Source organism: Grus americana, chromosome Z (assembly GCF_028858705.1).
Source record: "Grus americana isolate bGruAme1 chromosome Z, bGruAme1.mat, whole genome shotgun sequence".
NCBI classification, from domain to species: domain Eukaryota; kingdom Metazoa; phylum Chordata; class Aves; order Gruiformes; family Gruidae; genus Grus; species Grus americana.
Genome location: NC_072891.1, coordinates 71,180,299 through 71,198,571, shown reverse-complemented (window position 1 = coordinate 71,198,571; position 18,273 = coordinate 71,180,299). Strand labels below are relative to the sequence as shown.

The 18,273-nt window shown below is 40.1% G+C and overlaps 1 protein-coding gene across 6 annotated transcripts in view; it reads right to left on the bottom strand.

Annotated features, from left to right (window-relative positions):
* The window catches only part of DGKQ (diacylglycerol kinase theta), a 105,759-nt gene that overhangs the window by 48,350 nt on the left and 39,136 nt on the right, over window positions 1-18,273 (bottom strand). For 4 of the 6 annotated variants that reach the window (XM_054809528.1, XM_054809533.1, XM_054809530.1 and 1 more), the window contains 5 exons: window positions 17,787-17,886; window positions 12,245-12,330; window positions 11,369-11,494; window positions 8,878-9,031; window positions 4,293-4,376 (listed from right to left, as the gene is read on the bottom strand). In XM_054809528.1, coding sequence (XP_054665503.1) covers window positions 4,293-4,376; window positions 8,878-9,031; window positions 11,369-11,494; window positions 12,245-12,330; window positions 17,787-17,886 — 550 coding nt within the window. The remainder of the gene's footprint in view (window positions 1-4,292; window positions 4,377-8,877; window positions 9,032-11,368; window positions 11,495-12,244; window positions 12,331-17,786; window positions 17,887-18,273) is intronic. The other 2 variants (XM_054809529.1, XM_054809531.1) reach the window with 2 other exon arrangements.

The window sequence follows — 18,273 nt, the reverse complement described above, 5'->3', positions numbered from 1 at the left end:
CTAGCTGTTCCTCTTCCAGGACAGCCATTTGTAGGTGTGTCACTTCTCTGATCAAATCCCCTTTGTTCTAAGACAGTTTTGAAGCACAAAGCTGTGTTAAACAGCCATCCTCCCATACTGGTAGCCACCTCTTCACCCTTCTCCTCCAGGGTGGTTTTCAAAACTTCTCCAAGCATGTGCCATATGTATCACCACTTTATCTGTTTTCACCTGTTTCTCCCTCTAGCTTTAAGGCTCCAAAACCATTTAAATAACGTTTCAGAGGAACATGTGACATGCTTAGTTATTTGTAAGCTGTTTTAGCAGAGTACAATAACCCATTTTCCTAAGTATCTTTAGAGGAAAGATCCCTCGACTCCACACATGCTGTCTTTGCTTCTTCCTGAAAACAGTTTGTTCCTGTTTGTAGAATTACAGTGAAGGTCTCCTCCACACTGTCAGCAGGTTTGGGACAAGGCATAAGCAAGCACTAAGCCAATGACTTAGGTCTACCTAATACAAGAACATTTTATCTCCCTTACTTGGCAGGTGAAGAGCTACCTGAACAGAGCACTGCTGGGCAAAAAGAGGGGCAGTGGAAGGACATGGTGTGAAAAGTATGTTTGCTGACAGCACCGTAGCCCCCATTTCTCTCCTCAGTCAGATTCCTCTAAAACCTCCTTCAGAGAGGGTTTTCTCTCCGACAGCTGCATTTTGTCCTGCAGAAGATGGGCACACACTGAAGCGGACAGTTCACATGTAGTCAGTGTGTGCTGAGAGACGCTCATAGGGCTGAGGGCCTCCCAGGTCAGGGCCGTGTCCTTGGCTCTTCACATGCCCCCATCTGACAAATGGGTTACACACACACACAGCCAGAAAGTCTGTTGAGCCCTCAATACACCTGCTGTACGCAATTCCAGAGGGCTGCCATGGAGAAACTGTACCCAAGCATCAAGACTAGCAGGATGTTAAAGCAAAGAGAATGCATAATCACAGAAACAACCCAACAAGCATGGATCTCTGTGTCATTCTTAAGTATCTATAGTTAAATTTTTATTCTGGTAAGCCTTGTCATAAAGACCTGTAAGGCAGGGAATAAATTAACACTAGCTAATAACATTTGAGAATATTTCTCCATAGCCTTCTGGCAATGATGCTACAGAACTACAGGAAGATTTTTTTCAATCTTTCTTCTTGAAGAGATTTTCCATAAAACCTCTTTACATTTTCAGGAAGTATTTAAGACGACGTGCTTGCCTTCCCTGAAATAGACATCCAGAGCTGCCAAAATTTTGACTACCAACTGGTATGAGACATGAAGGATGAAGGGGCAAGGGATTCAGGCAACAAGAGAGGGACAGTCACACTGAAAGGGAACCAAGCCAAAGCAGCAGCAACACTGGAGAGTAAATGTTGTGCTTGATGAAGGAGGGAAACTGGGAGAGACAAGTTGGGGAAGAGCACAAAACACAACTTGATGAGAAAAGAGAATGGCGGGCAATATCAAGTGTCAGAAAAGGCCGATGAAGGGGGTGGAAGGAAGGAGAGGAGAGTAAGATACACACAAAGGGGAAAGTGATTTTTTTTAGAACACTCATTTTTCTTTTCCCAGTAGTTACAGACAATTCAGCCAAGCGAAGGAAATATACGACCTCTTCCAGGACTTAAGCCGCTAGTTCATTCAATACAGTTGAGCATAATCCTCTTTTTCAAAATATCTTCAAACACAGGTGAAGCAAACTGTCTTGCGGGAAAAAATTTTTTCACCAGGTACAGCCGCTGAACTTGTAAATGGAGTATCTTTTGAAGTACCACCGAACACAAGCTTTTGTGAGGAAAGAAGTTGAGGACATGGAGAAGCAATATCCCTCAACCATGATCTATGATGGATAAGCTTTAAAAGAAATAAAAGCTGCCTAGGCCTCACTATACAGTAGTCAAGTACCCTCAGCTTTTATTGAGGCAAGCAATTAGGGCAGAATCTAATCTATTTTTAAGTGTGTCAGTCTGCAGGGATCTGGGAACAAGTAAGAAGTCTTAACTAATTTTTTATTTCAGGAATTACTGAAATAGCTCCTCTGGGATTCATTTGTTGCATATATACAACAAATCAAGTTTTTTTATTTCCCCCTCCCTCCACTAAGTCTTCATACTACCACGGAATAATAGGAATGATTTTCAGAAGTTTGCCTTTGACTTCTCAGGCTTGACAGATTACATCTGTGATTGCATCTGAGCCGAAACCAGTGAATTCTGCCTCCAGGAAAACAAGAATAATCTGTGCTGGTTGAAACCTAGTTCAACATTGCATCTCAGAAAGGACAGACAATGCACACCCTTGAGAGGCGCCCCTAAGGAGTACTTTAATTCCCTTCTTTACCTCCACCCCCAGCTATCTAAGGTTTGTCAATACAGAGCAGTTTTATCTGTTACATATTCCCAGAATGACCAAGAATTATTTTAGTATGAAAATGGAGTATGGGGCTCAACTCTTTCCCCAGGTAGTACAATTAACAACACTAAGGAGACCATCTACATGATATTTATCTTACTATCTTTGTAATATTCAGTTCTCCTAAAGTTAATTGTTCACTGTGTAGACAAGTCCTTAGAAGCTGGCTCATGTTCTCAGGCACAAGGATTTATAGTCCTTTTCCAAAGCAGCTCTGTAAGTCTGTTAAATCTATTATCTCAGAAAGTGTAGGATTGTTTTTATGGTCATTTTATGCTTTTGGCTTCAGTATCTTGGTAGACTAAGTTTTATGGTTGACTTACATATTTAAGCTCCCAAAAATCAAGACTTAAGTCTAACTTTACACTTCACTCAACAAACCTACTACAATAGCAAAGAAATAGAAGGGAACGCAGATCACTAATTCAAACTTTCTTCCACTATTAATCTACAGACTTTGCATCCTCTCCTATTGGCTTTTTTCCTATGGAAAAGCATGTCTTTATAAGGCAATATTATTCAATTTGTTCTGACTTGTTTTCACTGTTCTTAAAAATATGCATCTGTAAAACATGGATAGTTGATATTAAGAAAAGCTACAATATTCTGGAATATAGTTCAGTTCAGACACTCCTGAGGGAAAGCATGGTAATATCGCAAAAGATGTGGCAGATGTACTGCGTCAACACACAGAAGCTAATAAGCAGCTTGCTCTTGACCCATATTATATAAATGGTATTATCTAGAGATGGGGGGGAAGAGGTCCAGCACGCCATAAACGTGCCTGTCATGTTTGATAGGTTATGATTTCCCACACACACAGAGGCACAGAAGCACAACAGCTGGCAGGTGAACCCCAATAACTTTGTCAGAGAAGTCAGAGAAGCCATGCCTTGCCCTGACACAAGGGCATCAGCCCCATGGGCTAGGGGTGGTACCCACCAGATGAGTCTGCAGGAGAAGGTCTGTGGGTCACCTCGCCAACTGAGGAGGTCAATCAGGGTGTGGGGCTCTGAGATGCATGGGAAGAGCATTCTGGGATTGTACAACAGTTGTTAGGGGATGTTTAGGGGAGGAACCAAAGGCAAGGGAAGGGAGGGATCAAGGTGCTTTGTGGAGGAACAAGTATGGGCAAGTAGAGGGATAAGGCAATAAAAGAAGTCATTTGTAAGGAGGTTGCTGATTGGTGTGCCTGCCTGTCCATGCCCTGCACCTGAACAGCACAGTTCGCCCTGTCTTCTCATTAAATGCTATTTCTAACTCTTTTTGTGGGTGTGGTTTCCACTCTTCTGCATGCACATGTTCATATGGGTTCCTGAGTACAGCAAGTGAAGCAGGACCACAGGTCACTGTGACCAGTGTCCATGGTGCCAGCAGAGTGACAGCTGCTGTGCAAGCACCTGCAAACATCAGGTTGGACTCACTGGCACACAAGGTAAGTGGCCTGGGAGCCACATGTACGCGTGTCTCTGAGCGAGGCACCTGGCAGAGATGACTACTGGAGGGATGAGGAGGTCCAGGATGACTGCTGGAGAGAATGGAGGGGCTGGGGGTCCACAGAGAGACCTGGGAGGGGGAGGAGGGGGGAGCGCATCTATGTATGCACACATACACATGCAGCGCCACACACATCACGCTTTCTTTCTTTGGTTACCAAGTTGTCAGGGTAACGAACAGATTGTCACTCATGCCAATCTACCAATGGAAAATAGTATTGAGATATTTTTAAGACCCTAGATAAACGTGTTAGACCAAAATTTTGGACCTCAAATTGATACCCAGCATTAGAAAAATAGCCATTTTTTCATAAGGCAAAACAAGTTAAGATTATGAATAAAGATTTGACTGAAGTCTTACTTACTAAAATTCTGCTTACTTGAATCTGTTGAAATTTGGATATCTTTTGCTGATCCCTGCGTTGACCCTTCAACATCATCATCTTCATCTGTGAAAACAGAAACATTTTAAGAAGGATTCTTGTTAATTTGAACTAGGAAAAAAAAGTGTTTGCCATTTAAGGATGGTTTCCAAAGAAGCTTACACAAAAGAATCCAGTAAGAAAAGAATATGTTCTTCTACTTTATGATAATAATCCATACTATAAAAATGGCATTAAAAAAATCAAACCTGCATATAACTACAGTGAAGGCATGCCTGAAGTCCTTCTACTATGAGCTTTAATATTGCAACTACTGCATTTCACCCCTTTCTCAAGCCGCAGTGTTTGCCTATGACCAAACTATATATGGTTTCCATTAAGTTTTACATTACCAAATCACTCCAGGAATTGCAGTAACAGTTTTCCAGTCAGAAGTATGGGTATTATATAAATAATTTCTGTAACTGGAAAATAGATTTGCGGACACCCAAAGAGAAAGAAATTACTGCACTCCAGACAGCAGCTTACCGCTCTCACTAAAAGCTAGGAGCTAACATGTCAGATAATAACGCAGCCTGTAAAATACTTAGATGAGATTAAAAGAAAAGCTAGTAACATTTACATTTGCTTCTGTGAAGACTGCATTCTCATTCCTGACACTCAACTCCATACAGGAAGACTGGTGCAAATCCAAACATGATAAATTTTTCTTCTCTAAGGATAGCAGTAGCACGCAACATAAGCCAATCCAGTGTGCTGGTCGTATAACGGTATTCATACTCCCAGCCATTAAACTCCCAGTCAGTCTTGACAGGGATTGAGACAAAGCTGCCAAAAGATATAAGCCAGGCAACACCTTTATAAAAACTATGCCTTGCAGCTGAGGAAGAAAGCAGAAAATCAAAGCACAAAACAAGACAGAAAAAGTAAAATAAAATCAGTAAAGATAGCTCTTCTGATCTGAAGAGCTACTAGAGAAGTCTAACGCAGGAATCCTAACGCAGAATCCTAACGCAGGAAAACCTTCCAGGAAGCAGAATTACAGCATGTCAAGAAGGGTACTTAGCAGAAGTTCTAAAGCGGAGAACAAGTAACTTACTGAATATTTGGGTGATGCTTCAACTGACTACTAGAAAGACCAACAATAATGTTTCTGGCTTGGGGTTTTTAAAATATAAAGGAAGGGTTGAAATACTTCCCCTATTATAGTTGACACACAAAGAAATTAAGTTTCAAATTGGAGAGAAGTTTAGACAATATGGTCTTGAAATGCTGAATGCCTTCTTGAATTTCAGTTTAGACAAAATCAAATAAAAGAATAAGTAAATACAACAATAAGAAATGAAAGAATTCTTGACTTCTCCCAACCTTCCCCTTTTTCTAAGTTTAGATGGGAAGCAGCTGACATCTTTCTTTTATTACTCTTTCTCCCTCAGTCCGGATAGTAGGGAAATCTACACAAACAGCATCTTGAAGCTATTCCAATGAAGTTCAATGATTTCTTTTCAAATACGCTAAGACAGGAGTCACTTGGAGGAAGGGGAAGTGACTGCTCTACCATTGCTTCCCCTGGTAGCACAGCAGTTTTGAAAAGCCACTTTCAGCACAGATATGTTCACTGAATGTTGGCCATGAAGCTTAGCATTTACTCAGTGGCAAAAGCTAATCTGGACAAATGCTCCCCAGCAGGTCAACGATGATGTGCTTATTCTCTGTATAGGACAAGACACCTGGCACTTCGCAACCATCAGCTTGGGAAGAGCTGTGCCTGCAGCAGTTAACTCATGTAGGCAATTGCCACCAATTCTTTGGTACCGCAGACAAGTCTTTTCACAATCTTCAGAGCAATGCCCTTTGTCAGGTGTGGCAACAGAAGAGAACCCTTTGTGCACACTGCGGTGTGAGGACTCCTGAACAAGCATGCCTGCACGACGTGTCCCACAGAAGTGAGGACAGAAGTGCTAGTTATTCTCCAACAAAGCTGAAATGCTCCTTGTTCCCCAGAAACATCCCTAATGTGCATGCAATCTTTAATGAGATCTACCATTGGGAGCCTACACCTCCCCCTGGAAAGGCAGCAGCATCTCCCAGGGCAGCTGTCCCAAGCTGCTCTGTGGTCAGAGGAGTTTCAAACACAACCTGAAGAGTGTCAGGGAGCTGCTGGAACTGTGACACGTCTTGGTAACTTTTGGCGCATGCCAGGATCTGGTGCAGTTTTGAAAGAAAGTGCATGTTACTCAGGTGAACATTGGTAACAAGAAGGACTACCAGGCCAGAGCAGAGCTCCCTTGACGTAGGATAATACGAGAATTAGTTTAAGGCAAATCCCAGCTCTGCCTTTAAGGAAGAATCTGGGTAGAGGGAAAAACCTGCATAGTGATGGTATTTGGTGCCTTTGGCAGGGACCTGCAGAGAGCTGATCTCCAGCAGATGACTGACAGCAGCAATACTCCAGCAAAAAGTTTTAAAGCAAGCCTTAACAGGATGTGAACAGTATAACAAGGAGCCATGCGTGAAGGCACCAGACTTGTACCTGAACATCAGGGACCTAGGTGCTAAAACAAGTGTCGCATACCATCGTAAGCTAAGGAAAAACAGAACAAAATGCCTTATGCACAGCACACTGCAAGGCAGGTACCACAACGCAAATATTACTCTCCGTGCGTTGCAACCATGGCCCATTGACCACGCGAATTGCTGGGGGAAGCCATCAAGTTCAGAGGCACCAGCAGCAGGAGGAAAGGGGAGCATCCCCATGGCTCAGACCCTACTCCCCTGGGTGTCAGCAGCCCCTCCGCCCCAGGAGGCTGCTGCCCACCATGCGACAGGGAGCTCAGCCCAAGGAGCAGAAATTCTCACAGACCAGCAGAAAAGAGATCTGATGTTAGAAGAGAGATTTTTTTCAGGGTGTTGCTATATTTTATCTGTGTATATGCAGGCTAAGCACTATAAAAATGCATTCTGGCTTTTCAAATATGGTGGGGTTTCTTCATATTTTTTCATATCACATTAAAGCACTGGAAATGGTGCAAATTAAGTTACTGAGTATTTCCCCTTCCCCATGCATCTGTTTCTGATCACCAGCTAATGCCTAATCTGCACTGCATTCTGTCAATTCAAAGTACAAGATAAACATTTTAATTGAAGGAGTGCAAAAAACATTATTATTTCAAAAAAAGTTGAATATGCATAACATGAACTCATGCACTTAGTACGTAGCCTAAGTCCTGAAATGGAAAACCTTCTCTTCTATCATGTAAAATAATGAAGGAAGAGACTAGAAGGTACAGCTATAACCTTAGATTCTTTCACTCAAGGTGGTCCGTGTTCAATTTTTACTTAGATGTTTTTTAAAAATTAAGAAAGGAAAAACTTTAAGTCTGACATATTAAAAGAACACACCACTGCTTAAAAGACAAGCTTAGTTAACATCAGAAAAGTCACACCCGAAGAGGCCATTTAAAAGGTTTGTGATTAACTTCTGTTAATAATAATAGAATTTTATCTTCACATAAGCCCTTGGGACACTTGCAGAATTCCTAACAATAGACCTGAATCAAGGTTCATAGTGAGTCTTCCAGCAAAACCAAGCTCATCCAGATTGTTTATTTCTGGTATTTCTTACGTTGGAAGCGTTAAGAACTCTATGACTCTCAAGTCTGTTGTACTTCATGTTCCCCCACCAACAAGCAAATTCATTTAAAAGAAAAATAATTCACTGAAAAAAGCATGCTAACCAACAAAAGCAACATTAACACCTCCTCTCCCCCTTCACAATTCAATAGATCGCTTAAGCGTATCTAAGTTACGTAGACTTAGGGTCATGGAGTTTATGCAGTAGCAGGACTCTTGCTATAGCTTCTGCATATGAGAACGTATGGTTCTTGTTAGCGACCAGCTGCCTTCACTAAAACCAAACCTACGTGTTCAAAGCAGAAGGTTCAAGAACAACCTGTCGGGTTGAGAAAACCACAGTGCAAATATTTAACTTCCATGCCCTGCATTTTGCCGACCTTTTATTTGCTTTCCTATTGTATTCAAGCACCAAAAGAAAGGCTTTCAAGAACGTAATAATCAGCGGCTTAAAAACCTTCTCTTGTTCTTAAAGAGCTGTTAAACAAACATTCACTCTAGGTGGCAGCAGAACATTACCCTCCTAAATAGATGATTTCCTTTCAGCACAGAAATCTTAAAAAGGGCAGATGCTTAATTGAAGAGGCAAATAAAAATATCTGCATGCAAGATATGTCAAATAAAACCCAACATGTATATCAGTTGGTAGCAATAATAACATTCATCTGCTAAGCAAATTTTTGGATTTTAGGTTTTCACTTTCTGCACACTTACTATTTAAAGTACAGTTTTCAAATCGCCCTGCACCAGTAAACAGAAATTTCAGCATTCAGCAGTCTGCATTTAAAAATCTATATCCTGTCCCAGAAATAGCAAGAAGTTACAGTATTGTCACAAAAGCAAGTGAAAATTAGCAATCGTATGCTTCAGTGAATTGTAACAGTAGGTTAAGTGTGCTCATCAATTAATTGCATTCAACTTTGAAAATTTTTACCTGTTTCTGTTTGCAAATTTTCTGATATTCGAAAACAATGCAGTTTGCTGAAGTTGCGAGAAAATAATTGCACACAACTTGGAGGAAGAATCATATTCCTCAATCTTCCAAAAGTACATTCTGGTGTGACAACTATGTAGCAAGCAGCATGAGCCTATAAATAAAAACATCAATTAAGAACTTAGTGATACACAAAGAACGCAAACTTTTTTATAACAAAATATGCACCCGAATTGCAAAACTCAGACTAGGAAATATATAGACTTTTTGTAAATCACTTTCATGGAATGACCCATTTTTCACCATAGGTTCTAATTTGTTCCATTCAGTTTTTATATAACCAATAATGGGAAGTTTTAACGTATGAAGAAACTCCAAGAACTACAAAACTGCTCTATTAAAAACCTAAAGGTTTTTATACAGCTATGTGGAGAAGTTAAAGTTTTGGTCTCAAACCCTGGATCTTCCATTCTATATGGATATTTACTGGGGGAGGTGAGAAAGGTAGGCAGGTTATACTGAATAGCTTGAAAATAGCAATATCCTCTTACACAGCTGTACTCACTTGCAGATTCAGAGATAACACTGTCTGGACTTTTATTCCAAAACATGACTGGCTAGTTTCTGCCTTTATATTTGTGTGAGATCTTTTGCCATTATTGAATACGCATACCTTTGTATGTGTGGCCATATGGCATGTTACATTTATTAGGCTATTCTCAAAGACAGCCCTTCCCACCTCAGAAATTATGAATCTGATTAAAAATACAAAACCCATAAGATTTTTTTTAAAAAAATTCATTATTCAAATCACCTGAAATACTTAATAACCTCAGTGTTTTATTTTAAACTATTATTACATAGAGTACCTCATCTTGCATTAAGTGGCAAGTTAATGATTACCTACTCTTTTCAGTTCCCACCCCATGTGGTGCTACTTTGCCCTTTCATCTTATTTCAGTAAGAGGCAGCACTAAGTGGATGGACCAATTGTTATCTACACAGCAGGCTGTGAATTAGTATGTGAAAAGCTGTGGCTTTCATGAGGATTATTGAAGGGTATCATTATGTTGCACAGGAATTAAACATATGTTGTGTGAATGCAAAAACACAGAAACCAATATTGACAGCTCAAAAAAACCCCAACCACACAGGTTAAGAACTATTCTACACCGAAAAAGGAATAAGCATATTAGAATGGTAAGTCTTTGACCTTGCAGAATTCATGAAATTTGAAATTCCGATTTCACGCAGGAAAAGTAACTGCAGGCTTCTAAGCAGAAACCTATAGTGATTAGTCCCTGTTAAATTTTAATTCCATTACATAAAAGTTTAACTATGATTTTGAGAATTGCTTATTTTAATGACTAACGAGGGGGGTTAAAAAAACCAGATTTTCCATCTAACTCAAATATATGTTTTTATACATAAGTGTACAAATGAAATCTTTATAAAGTGTCCAAATAAAGTATATTATATAAAGTGTTTAAATAAGCATGTGCACATATATATAACATATATATATATTATCGAGTGCACCCTCAGAAAGCGTGTCACACCACCAAGCTGTGTGGTGTGGTCGATACGCTGGAGGGAAGGGATGCCATCCAGAGGGACCTTGACAGGCTGGAGAGGTGGGCCCGTGCGAACTGCATGAAGTTCAACAAGGCCAAGTGCAAGGTCCTGCACGTGGGTTGGCACAATCCCAAGCACAGCTATAGACTGGGTAGGGAATGGATTCAGAGCAGCCCTGAGGAGGAGGACTTGGGCGTAATGATTGATGAAAAGCTGGACGTGAGCCAACAATGTGAGCTCACAGCTCAGAAAGCCAACTGTACCTTGGGCTGCATCAAAAGAGGTGTGACCAGCAGATCAAGGGAGGTGATCCTGCCCCTCTACTCTGCTCTGGTGAGACCCCACCTGGCGGTACTGCATGCAGCTCTGGGGGCCCCAGTACAAGAAGGACATGGAGCTGTTGGAGAGAGTCCAGAGGAGGGCCATGAAGCTGATCAGAGGGCTGGAGCACCTCTCCTATGAAGACAGGCTGAGAGAGTTGGGGTTGTTCAGCCTGGAGAAGAGAAGGCTCCAGGGAGATCTAATTGCAGCCTTCCAGTACCTGAAGGGGCCTACAGGAAAGGTGGTGAGGGACTGTTTATCAGGGAGTGTAGTGACAGGACAAGGGGTAATGGGTTTAAGCTGAAGAAGGGCAGATTTAGATTGGATGTCAAAGAAATTCTTTCCTGTGAGGGTGGTGAGGCACTGGCACAGGTTGCCCAGAGAGGCTGTGGATGCCCCCTCCCTGGAAGTGTTCAAGGCCAGGTTGGATGAGGCTTTGGGCAACCCGGTCTGGTGGAGGGTGTCCCTGCCCACAGCAGGGGGGTTGGAACTAGATGATGTTTGAGGTCCCTTCCAACCCAAACCTTTCTATGATTCTATGAGACAGACAGACAGATAGATGGTTCCCACAAATATATGCAACAGCACAACATACCAGGATGCCACACCATTCACATCTCATGCCAGACAGCACCTCAGAAGAGCCACATGTTTTTTTGCAAACTTCGCAACGAGCACTTGATGAAAGGTTTCCCTCCCTCCAGTGGTGGTGATAAGTATCCTGCAGAAACACATCACGACTTAGCATTACACAAAACTATACAGAAGCATCTTCAACCTAACTTTACAGCACTTCAAACAGCTCTGAGGAAACAGCAACACAGACTAGGACATTAAGTATTTTCTCACTGTAAATATGAACCTGAACAATCTTACATTTCACTGAAAGAAGTTTATCACACTATCAAAAACTTTATTGTATAGTACTTTTTCTTCACAGTCCACCAAAAATAATATTATTTTCAAAACAAACTCCTCAAAGGTCAGTATTATGCATGTATTTTACAGTGAGAAGCTGGGCAGTCTTGCCTCAGACAGACTGCAGGAAGTCTGAGGAACATGATAATGTTTGCCAGGGATGCAATGCAGCCAACAGCTTAACATACAGAGGGGAAAAAAAAAAAAAGAAAAAAAGAGTTTCATGCCAGCTTCTGCAATGCAAATTTTTAGATAAGATGCTTGATTTTTTTCTTTTTTTTTTTTCTTTTTAATCAGGACATTGTATACATTGCACAGACTTTTCAGCACCATTTCAATAAGCATTGTGAATATGTCAGAATTTAAGTTCATCTCACTTTCCGCAATACACTCTGAAGTCACATGTTTCCTTTGCCTGCCAATAAGCAGCAAAAGTGCTTTGAGAATTGGCAGCACGTGAAGAAAAGGCCAAGACTCCTCCCTCCTCCTCTAACCCACGTTTTCACACCAAAAATGGGTGACCACTTTCTGCTGCAGAGGCATCTGCACTTACATGGTCCTGGTGCCCATCCTGGTGACACTGCCGGCAGTCACTGCAAGCAAACAGGATACAGTCTGTGTGCACATGTAGCTCACAAACTAAAAGCATGAAAACAAGAAAACTTCTTTAAGCTGGAAACTCTGGGGTTTTTGCAGCTCCTCCCTCCATCCCTCCAATACTCCTCCAGTACCTTTTCACATCAATTTTTCTTTCCTTTATGCACTTTTCTGTTCAGCAAAGACAGGCAATAAAAGAAATTTATCAGCATTGACCTGTGTGTTAAAATGATGAAGCAAGTATAATAAAAGGCTGAGCTAATTTTGCTTATAAGCACTAGCCATATTTCCTTCACGTTGTGGTTTAACCGCAGCCAGTAACTAAGCACCACACAGCTGCTCGCTCGCTCACTGCCCCTGCCCAGTGGGATAGGAAGGAGAATGGAAAAAACCCAAAAACTCATGGGTTGAGATAAAGACAGTTTAATAGGCTAATAAAGAGAATAATAATAACAACAATTTTTAATATATATTTAATTATATACACACGTGTGTGTGTATGTGTGTGTGTGTATATATATATATATATATAAAAAAACCCCAAGCAATGCACAAATGCAATTGTTCACAACCTGTGGAAGAAAAAACAACTATGCCCAGTCCATTTCTAAGCAGCAGTTCTGCCTCGTGGCTAGCCTCCTCAGTTATATGTGGTGCATGACATTACATGGCATGGGATATCCCTATGGTCAGTTGGGGTCAGCCGTCCCGGCGGTGTGCCCTCCCAACTCCTCGTGTGCCCCCAGCCCACTCACTGGTGGGGTGGTGTGAGAAGCAGAAAAGGCCTTGGCTCTGTGTAAGCACTGCTCAGCAGGAACAAAAAACATCTCTATATGACAAAAGCATCTTATAACACTGTTTTCAGCACAAATCCAAACCATAGCCCCATACAAGCTACTATGAAGAAAATTAACTCTGTCCCAGCCAAAATCAGCACACTCCAATACAGCAAGTTAAATTTGTAACAACTGTTTGGCTTATTACAGGTTTGTCTCAGTTTCACAGGAACTGCTGCCTATTCCAATATAACTGTGCCTGAAGTCTACTTTGATTTAATCAAATCTGAAAAAAGCTGAATGTTAGAAGCATGAACAGAACAACAGTTAAGTTCTCCTTCTGCATCCAAATACCACCAAGTCTCGAGTGTAAAGTAATGGTCTTCCTGAAGCAATACTCTATTCTCTTTATACATCCTCTTCCAAACCCTACTGCAGAGCAAGCAGGCATTTCACAAGTGGGTTCAAAACAGCAGATGCTTTTCTGCTGGAGGGCCCCTCTCTCCATCCCTGTAGCTGTCAGAAGCATGAGTAAACAGGAGATGAGGTGTGCTCAAGCTTCTAGACCCGGCAAACCAGGGAGCACTACTGCCAAAACAGCAGCAAGGCAGTAGTGCACCCCTCCTGCTCACAGCCAGGAGCCCTGTCTCACTCACGGTCCCGCAGGAGATGCGGCTGAGGTCAGATCAGCCACCAACCCACGTGGCACACCTGCACTGGCACGGGCTCACTTGTGTTTGCAAAGTGATATGACACACGCTGATGTCAGAACATGCAAAATGACTGGAGGATATAATTCTCAGGGAGACTGCAACAGTCAGAAAGCGTGTTTTACTCAGGAAATAAATCCTTTTATTGCCAGATGACACCCAATGGATTTAATTTTAAACCTGACCAGAATAAACTGGTATATTAATCTCAGAGAATATTTGTCCAAGCTGTGTCTACATGCAGTAAATCACTATTTCATTGTCAGGAAGAGGAAAATAACTATTTTTTCAGCGTACTCTCCTAACCAAGCTTAACATTGTCTTCCAAAATACCTCTTAGATACTGTAGCTGGAAGGAGTTTTAGTGAAGCCTATAAAGTTTTAGGCAAGTAGGCAAGTTTGGTTTTGGATAAAGTACCTTCATTATTTAAAAGCTAACTTGAAGTATTAGATGTGAAAGAAAAGAGCTAAAATGCTATGCTGCAAAGGATCTGTCATTAAAAAAATAAAACAACTAAAAGATCTCAATACCTAGCTTCATTACTACAAGAGTTACAAAAGTTCTCTGCCGTCATAGACAGAGATGGATGAAAAAGATCCTCCTCTAGCTGCTTTTTAAAGACTTGTGTAAACAAGTACTCTGATTTTTTGTTGAGTAAATGAAAGTAAGAGGCAAGTGTCAAATTCCTCAAATATTTTTTCTGTTCTGCTCAAACAGGTTACTACTCCAAGCACATCACAAACTTGAAGACTGTAACCTGAAGATTGGAAGGTGGCAACTGCATCTTAGCTGCATTATCTGAAACTATCCTGAAAACAGTATTAAATTCCATGGAGAATAATACCTTAGTTTGAAATCACTCTCTGGGCTCTAGAAAAGGTGATCAGTACCAACACCATCTTATTCTAACCCCACAGAAGACCATGACCTAACACCACACCAAAACGAAGCCTCTTTTAACAGAGCTTACTAAGTCAACCACAAGCTTTCACATACATGGTATGGTGGGCTGTGTCTTCAGTGAGCTCAAGAACTTTTATATGAAGTGTGACATGGTTCTTCCTCCACTCACATTTCTCCACATTCATAGATGTAACAGGTGTATTTTACAGTTTTGCCAATTCAGCTACCAGGCAAGCTAGATGTTTTGAGTCACACCCTCAACTAATGGTAAAAGTTTCCATAGACCCAATTTCAGCTTCAAGGAAATAACAAAGCGTTGGATTTTTTATTGTTAATTCTGCTAACACAGGTACATGCGGCCCTTTGCTATACTTTGTAGGAACACAGAGGGTTTTTATCCCTTCATTTAATTCATATCTGCTGCTTCTAACACCAAAATCAACTCAGAATTAATAAGAAAATGTGTCCATGTAAAAGGTGGGAATGTCACAGCAGTTAAACCATTAAGATAGCTAGCCTGCTGATAGGAAAGACAAAGTTTTCAGTATATAAAGATCGAGTCAAATCAGAGGGCCTACAAAAAGAAGTTTCATCTTTATCAGCCCTTCCCTAATCTACACAATTCTTTAACTCGTAACAGAATGATGGTCTTCTGTTCAAGCTAGTCATGAAAGTGCTGTGAATTCCTTTACAATTGCCAAAAAACCCAAGTTGGTTAATTTCAGACACATGAACTCGTCAGAATAACATTTAAAATGTTAACTGCCTCCCTTCCCAGTAAATTGGCTGCTCTTGGTTGATGCTTAATAAGAAACTTTTGTAAGTGATCCAACACTAAAAAAAAGTTTGGATTACTCCCTTTGCTCTTCTTCTTTCCAGCCCTTCTTGGAAAGAAAAGGAAGAGCAACTCTCACCATCATGAGTCCAGGTTCAACTGTTACCAGTGAATGCTAGAGCAAAAATAGCTATCTAAAGCAATTAGTAATTGTCAGCAGAATTTGGAGTCCAAATATTGTAATTTTTGCCAATGAACTGTAGGTACTTATCCCACCAGGGGATACATGCATGCTCATTTCTGAGAAGATATGCCCCACTATGCACCCACAGCATTTAGTACATGTCAAAATTTTCAACTTACTTTCAAGAAAATTTATTTTATTGTAAGATATGAAGAGTCCAAAACAAATTATTTAAATTATTTTAAAAGTACATCTAATGATGTCAATCATTTGCTTAGAAAAGGTAATTTCATCTTAACCCTCTTTTCTATCTTAATTATGGCAAAGATTCCAGGAAAAGTTCTCTAAATTTCAGTGTCAGAAGAGAACATCATAACTAACAGCAGACTTGTACTACTAAGCTAAGTTATTAGAAGTAAGAGAAAAAAGAAGAAAGTTCAACATCTCCATCTGGATTGAAAAGCTCTACAGATTCGAAGAGCTGACTTCTAAAACAAATACTGAAAGATTTTTGAAGAGTAAAGGATGAATTTTGTGCATTTTACGAACCTCAAATGCCCCTTTAAAGCAATGTTTTGGAAAAATATCAGAGAAACAAGTTGTTGCCTTATTGGTATTCAAAAAACAGGATAGCAAACAAGTCAACAAGTCACACCACACAAAACAAGAAGACTGTTTAATCCACACTAGGAACACAATTCAGAACCTTCACTGAACCAGAAAAAAACCATGTCCGGGCATTTGTAATACTGAAATATAACACATGAATTCACATTTCTTGTTTAAGAACACTTAAATGGAAGTGTCTGAAAAAATAAATGTTCCCTTGTAATGGGTACAATGCTAATACAGTAGAAGTAAGAGTGTAAGAATATGAAAGCAAAATTTAGGAAGTTTTAACTAAAATAGATCGCTACACTAAAGCTATTTTCAAGACTTCAGAGGACATAGCTAGCAAAAATTTTCTTTTCAAGTTCTCTATGTTTATCTCATGCCACACAAGTTCTGAGGCCTATTGAGACAGATCATCAGAAAAGACTCTGTGGTATCTGTAGCTCTTTGACCATCCCACCAAATCATCCAGCTCACATGGTAACTATATTAAGTGACAGATTCCCACTAGTCAGAAGAAAATAGTTTGGATTGGTTATGCAACTCATCAGACAAAAGCAGAAACAAAAACACTGCACCATTATAAATCTAAATGCCCCAATCAAAGAGAAATGTTTCCCTTACACAGACAACAATATTAAATAAGACATTATCTTTAGCATAACAGCTAAAGACAATCTCAATTCCCTACAGAACTGGTTATTCTCTCAGTAGACTCTTATCTGTTCTTTTAAATAGCTCACAGGTAATATTACTTTAAAATACTAAATTCTATGCAATCTCACAACAGCAACTGAGCAACTACTAGACACTCGTCACAGGGGAGACAAGGGAAAATTAATGAGTTGCCCCACGTCATAATCAGTCAAGTACTTATGACAACATGTATTTCAAATAAAGATGCTGGTGTTTGGGTGATTTCTTTAATTACTGTTTTTTCAGAGAATCCCTGTCAGAACACTCAGAGCAGTACTATTATGACAAATAATATTTTCAAATATCTTTCCATTGAAGGCACCTCATCCCCATTGCAAGCAACAGACATCGGAGACCAGTAACACAGAAAAGTTATATTCTATTCCTTTGTAGAAAGGGGAAGGTTTTAGAAACATGAATACCTGATGATCCCCTGCATCAAAAATCTTCCAGTGGAAACAGAAATAAATTACCTCAACAGGAGAAGTTTTTCTTTTGGCATAATAGTTTCTCATTCTTTGCACATCGCAAGCATGGATTCATTGCACACCATCAACACCACAGACTTGCTCAAAGTAAATTGGAGGAAAAATGAAAGAGCATACACATTTGACAAAGTTTATTGTTTATTGAAGGTTATTGAGGTATTATTCCTCAATCTGAATTACACATTTCCACAATCAATGAGTGGATGATAAACAACCCAAAAATCTCTCAAACACACTAAGCACATGTGTGTGTGTGTGTCTCTGTGTGTACATACACAAGGTAAGCAATGCAAACAAAGTGTATTCTACTGAATAATGCAGATGGCTACACAAATAGGGGGTTTTTAGGTTACCTTCACATCGAAAGGCAGGTGAGTCTAGTGACTTTCTGCATACAGTGCAAAACTTTTTTTTGTAATGTCCTGGAGACCCAAAACAGTGTGCAACTGGAACCTGCCAATGAAGAATGCATAAGACATCATCAGCCACAACTTTTAAAGTGCCCGTTACAATACACATACTGCTTTATCATGCAAGACAGGACAGTATATACAACAAATTTAACTAAGCCTGAGAACAAATATACAGTCAAATAATCCTTTTAAAAAACATTCATGCTTAAAAAATAATTCGAAATACTTTATTTTAAAGATTTTTTTAAATTTTTTTTTTTTAAATTCTTGAGTTTCAATACATAATGTATGTATTTTTAAATGCCGGTCAGCTTCGTGATGATTCAGTGGCATGAATCCAAAGGTCTCCTTTGAGATCAGTACTGTGCAACTTACCTGGAATCACAGTTCCTCTCCTAAGTAGTCTTAATTGAATCAAGGACAATTA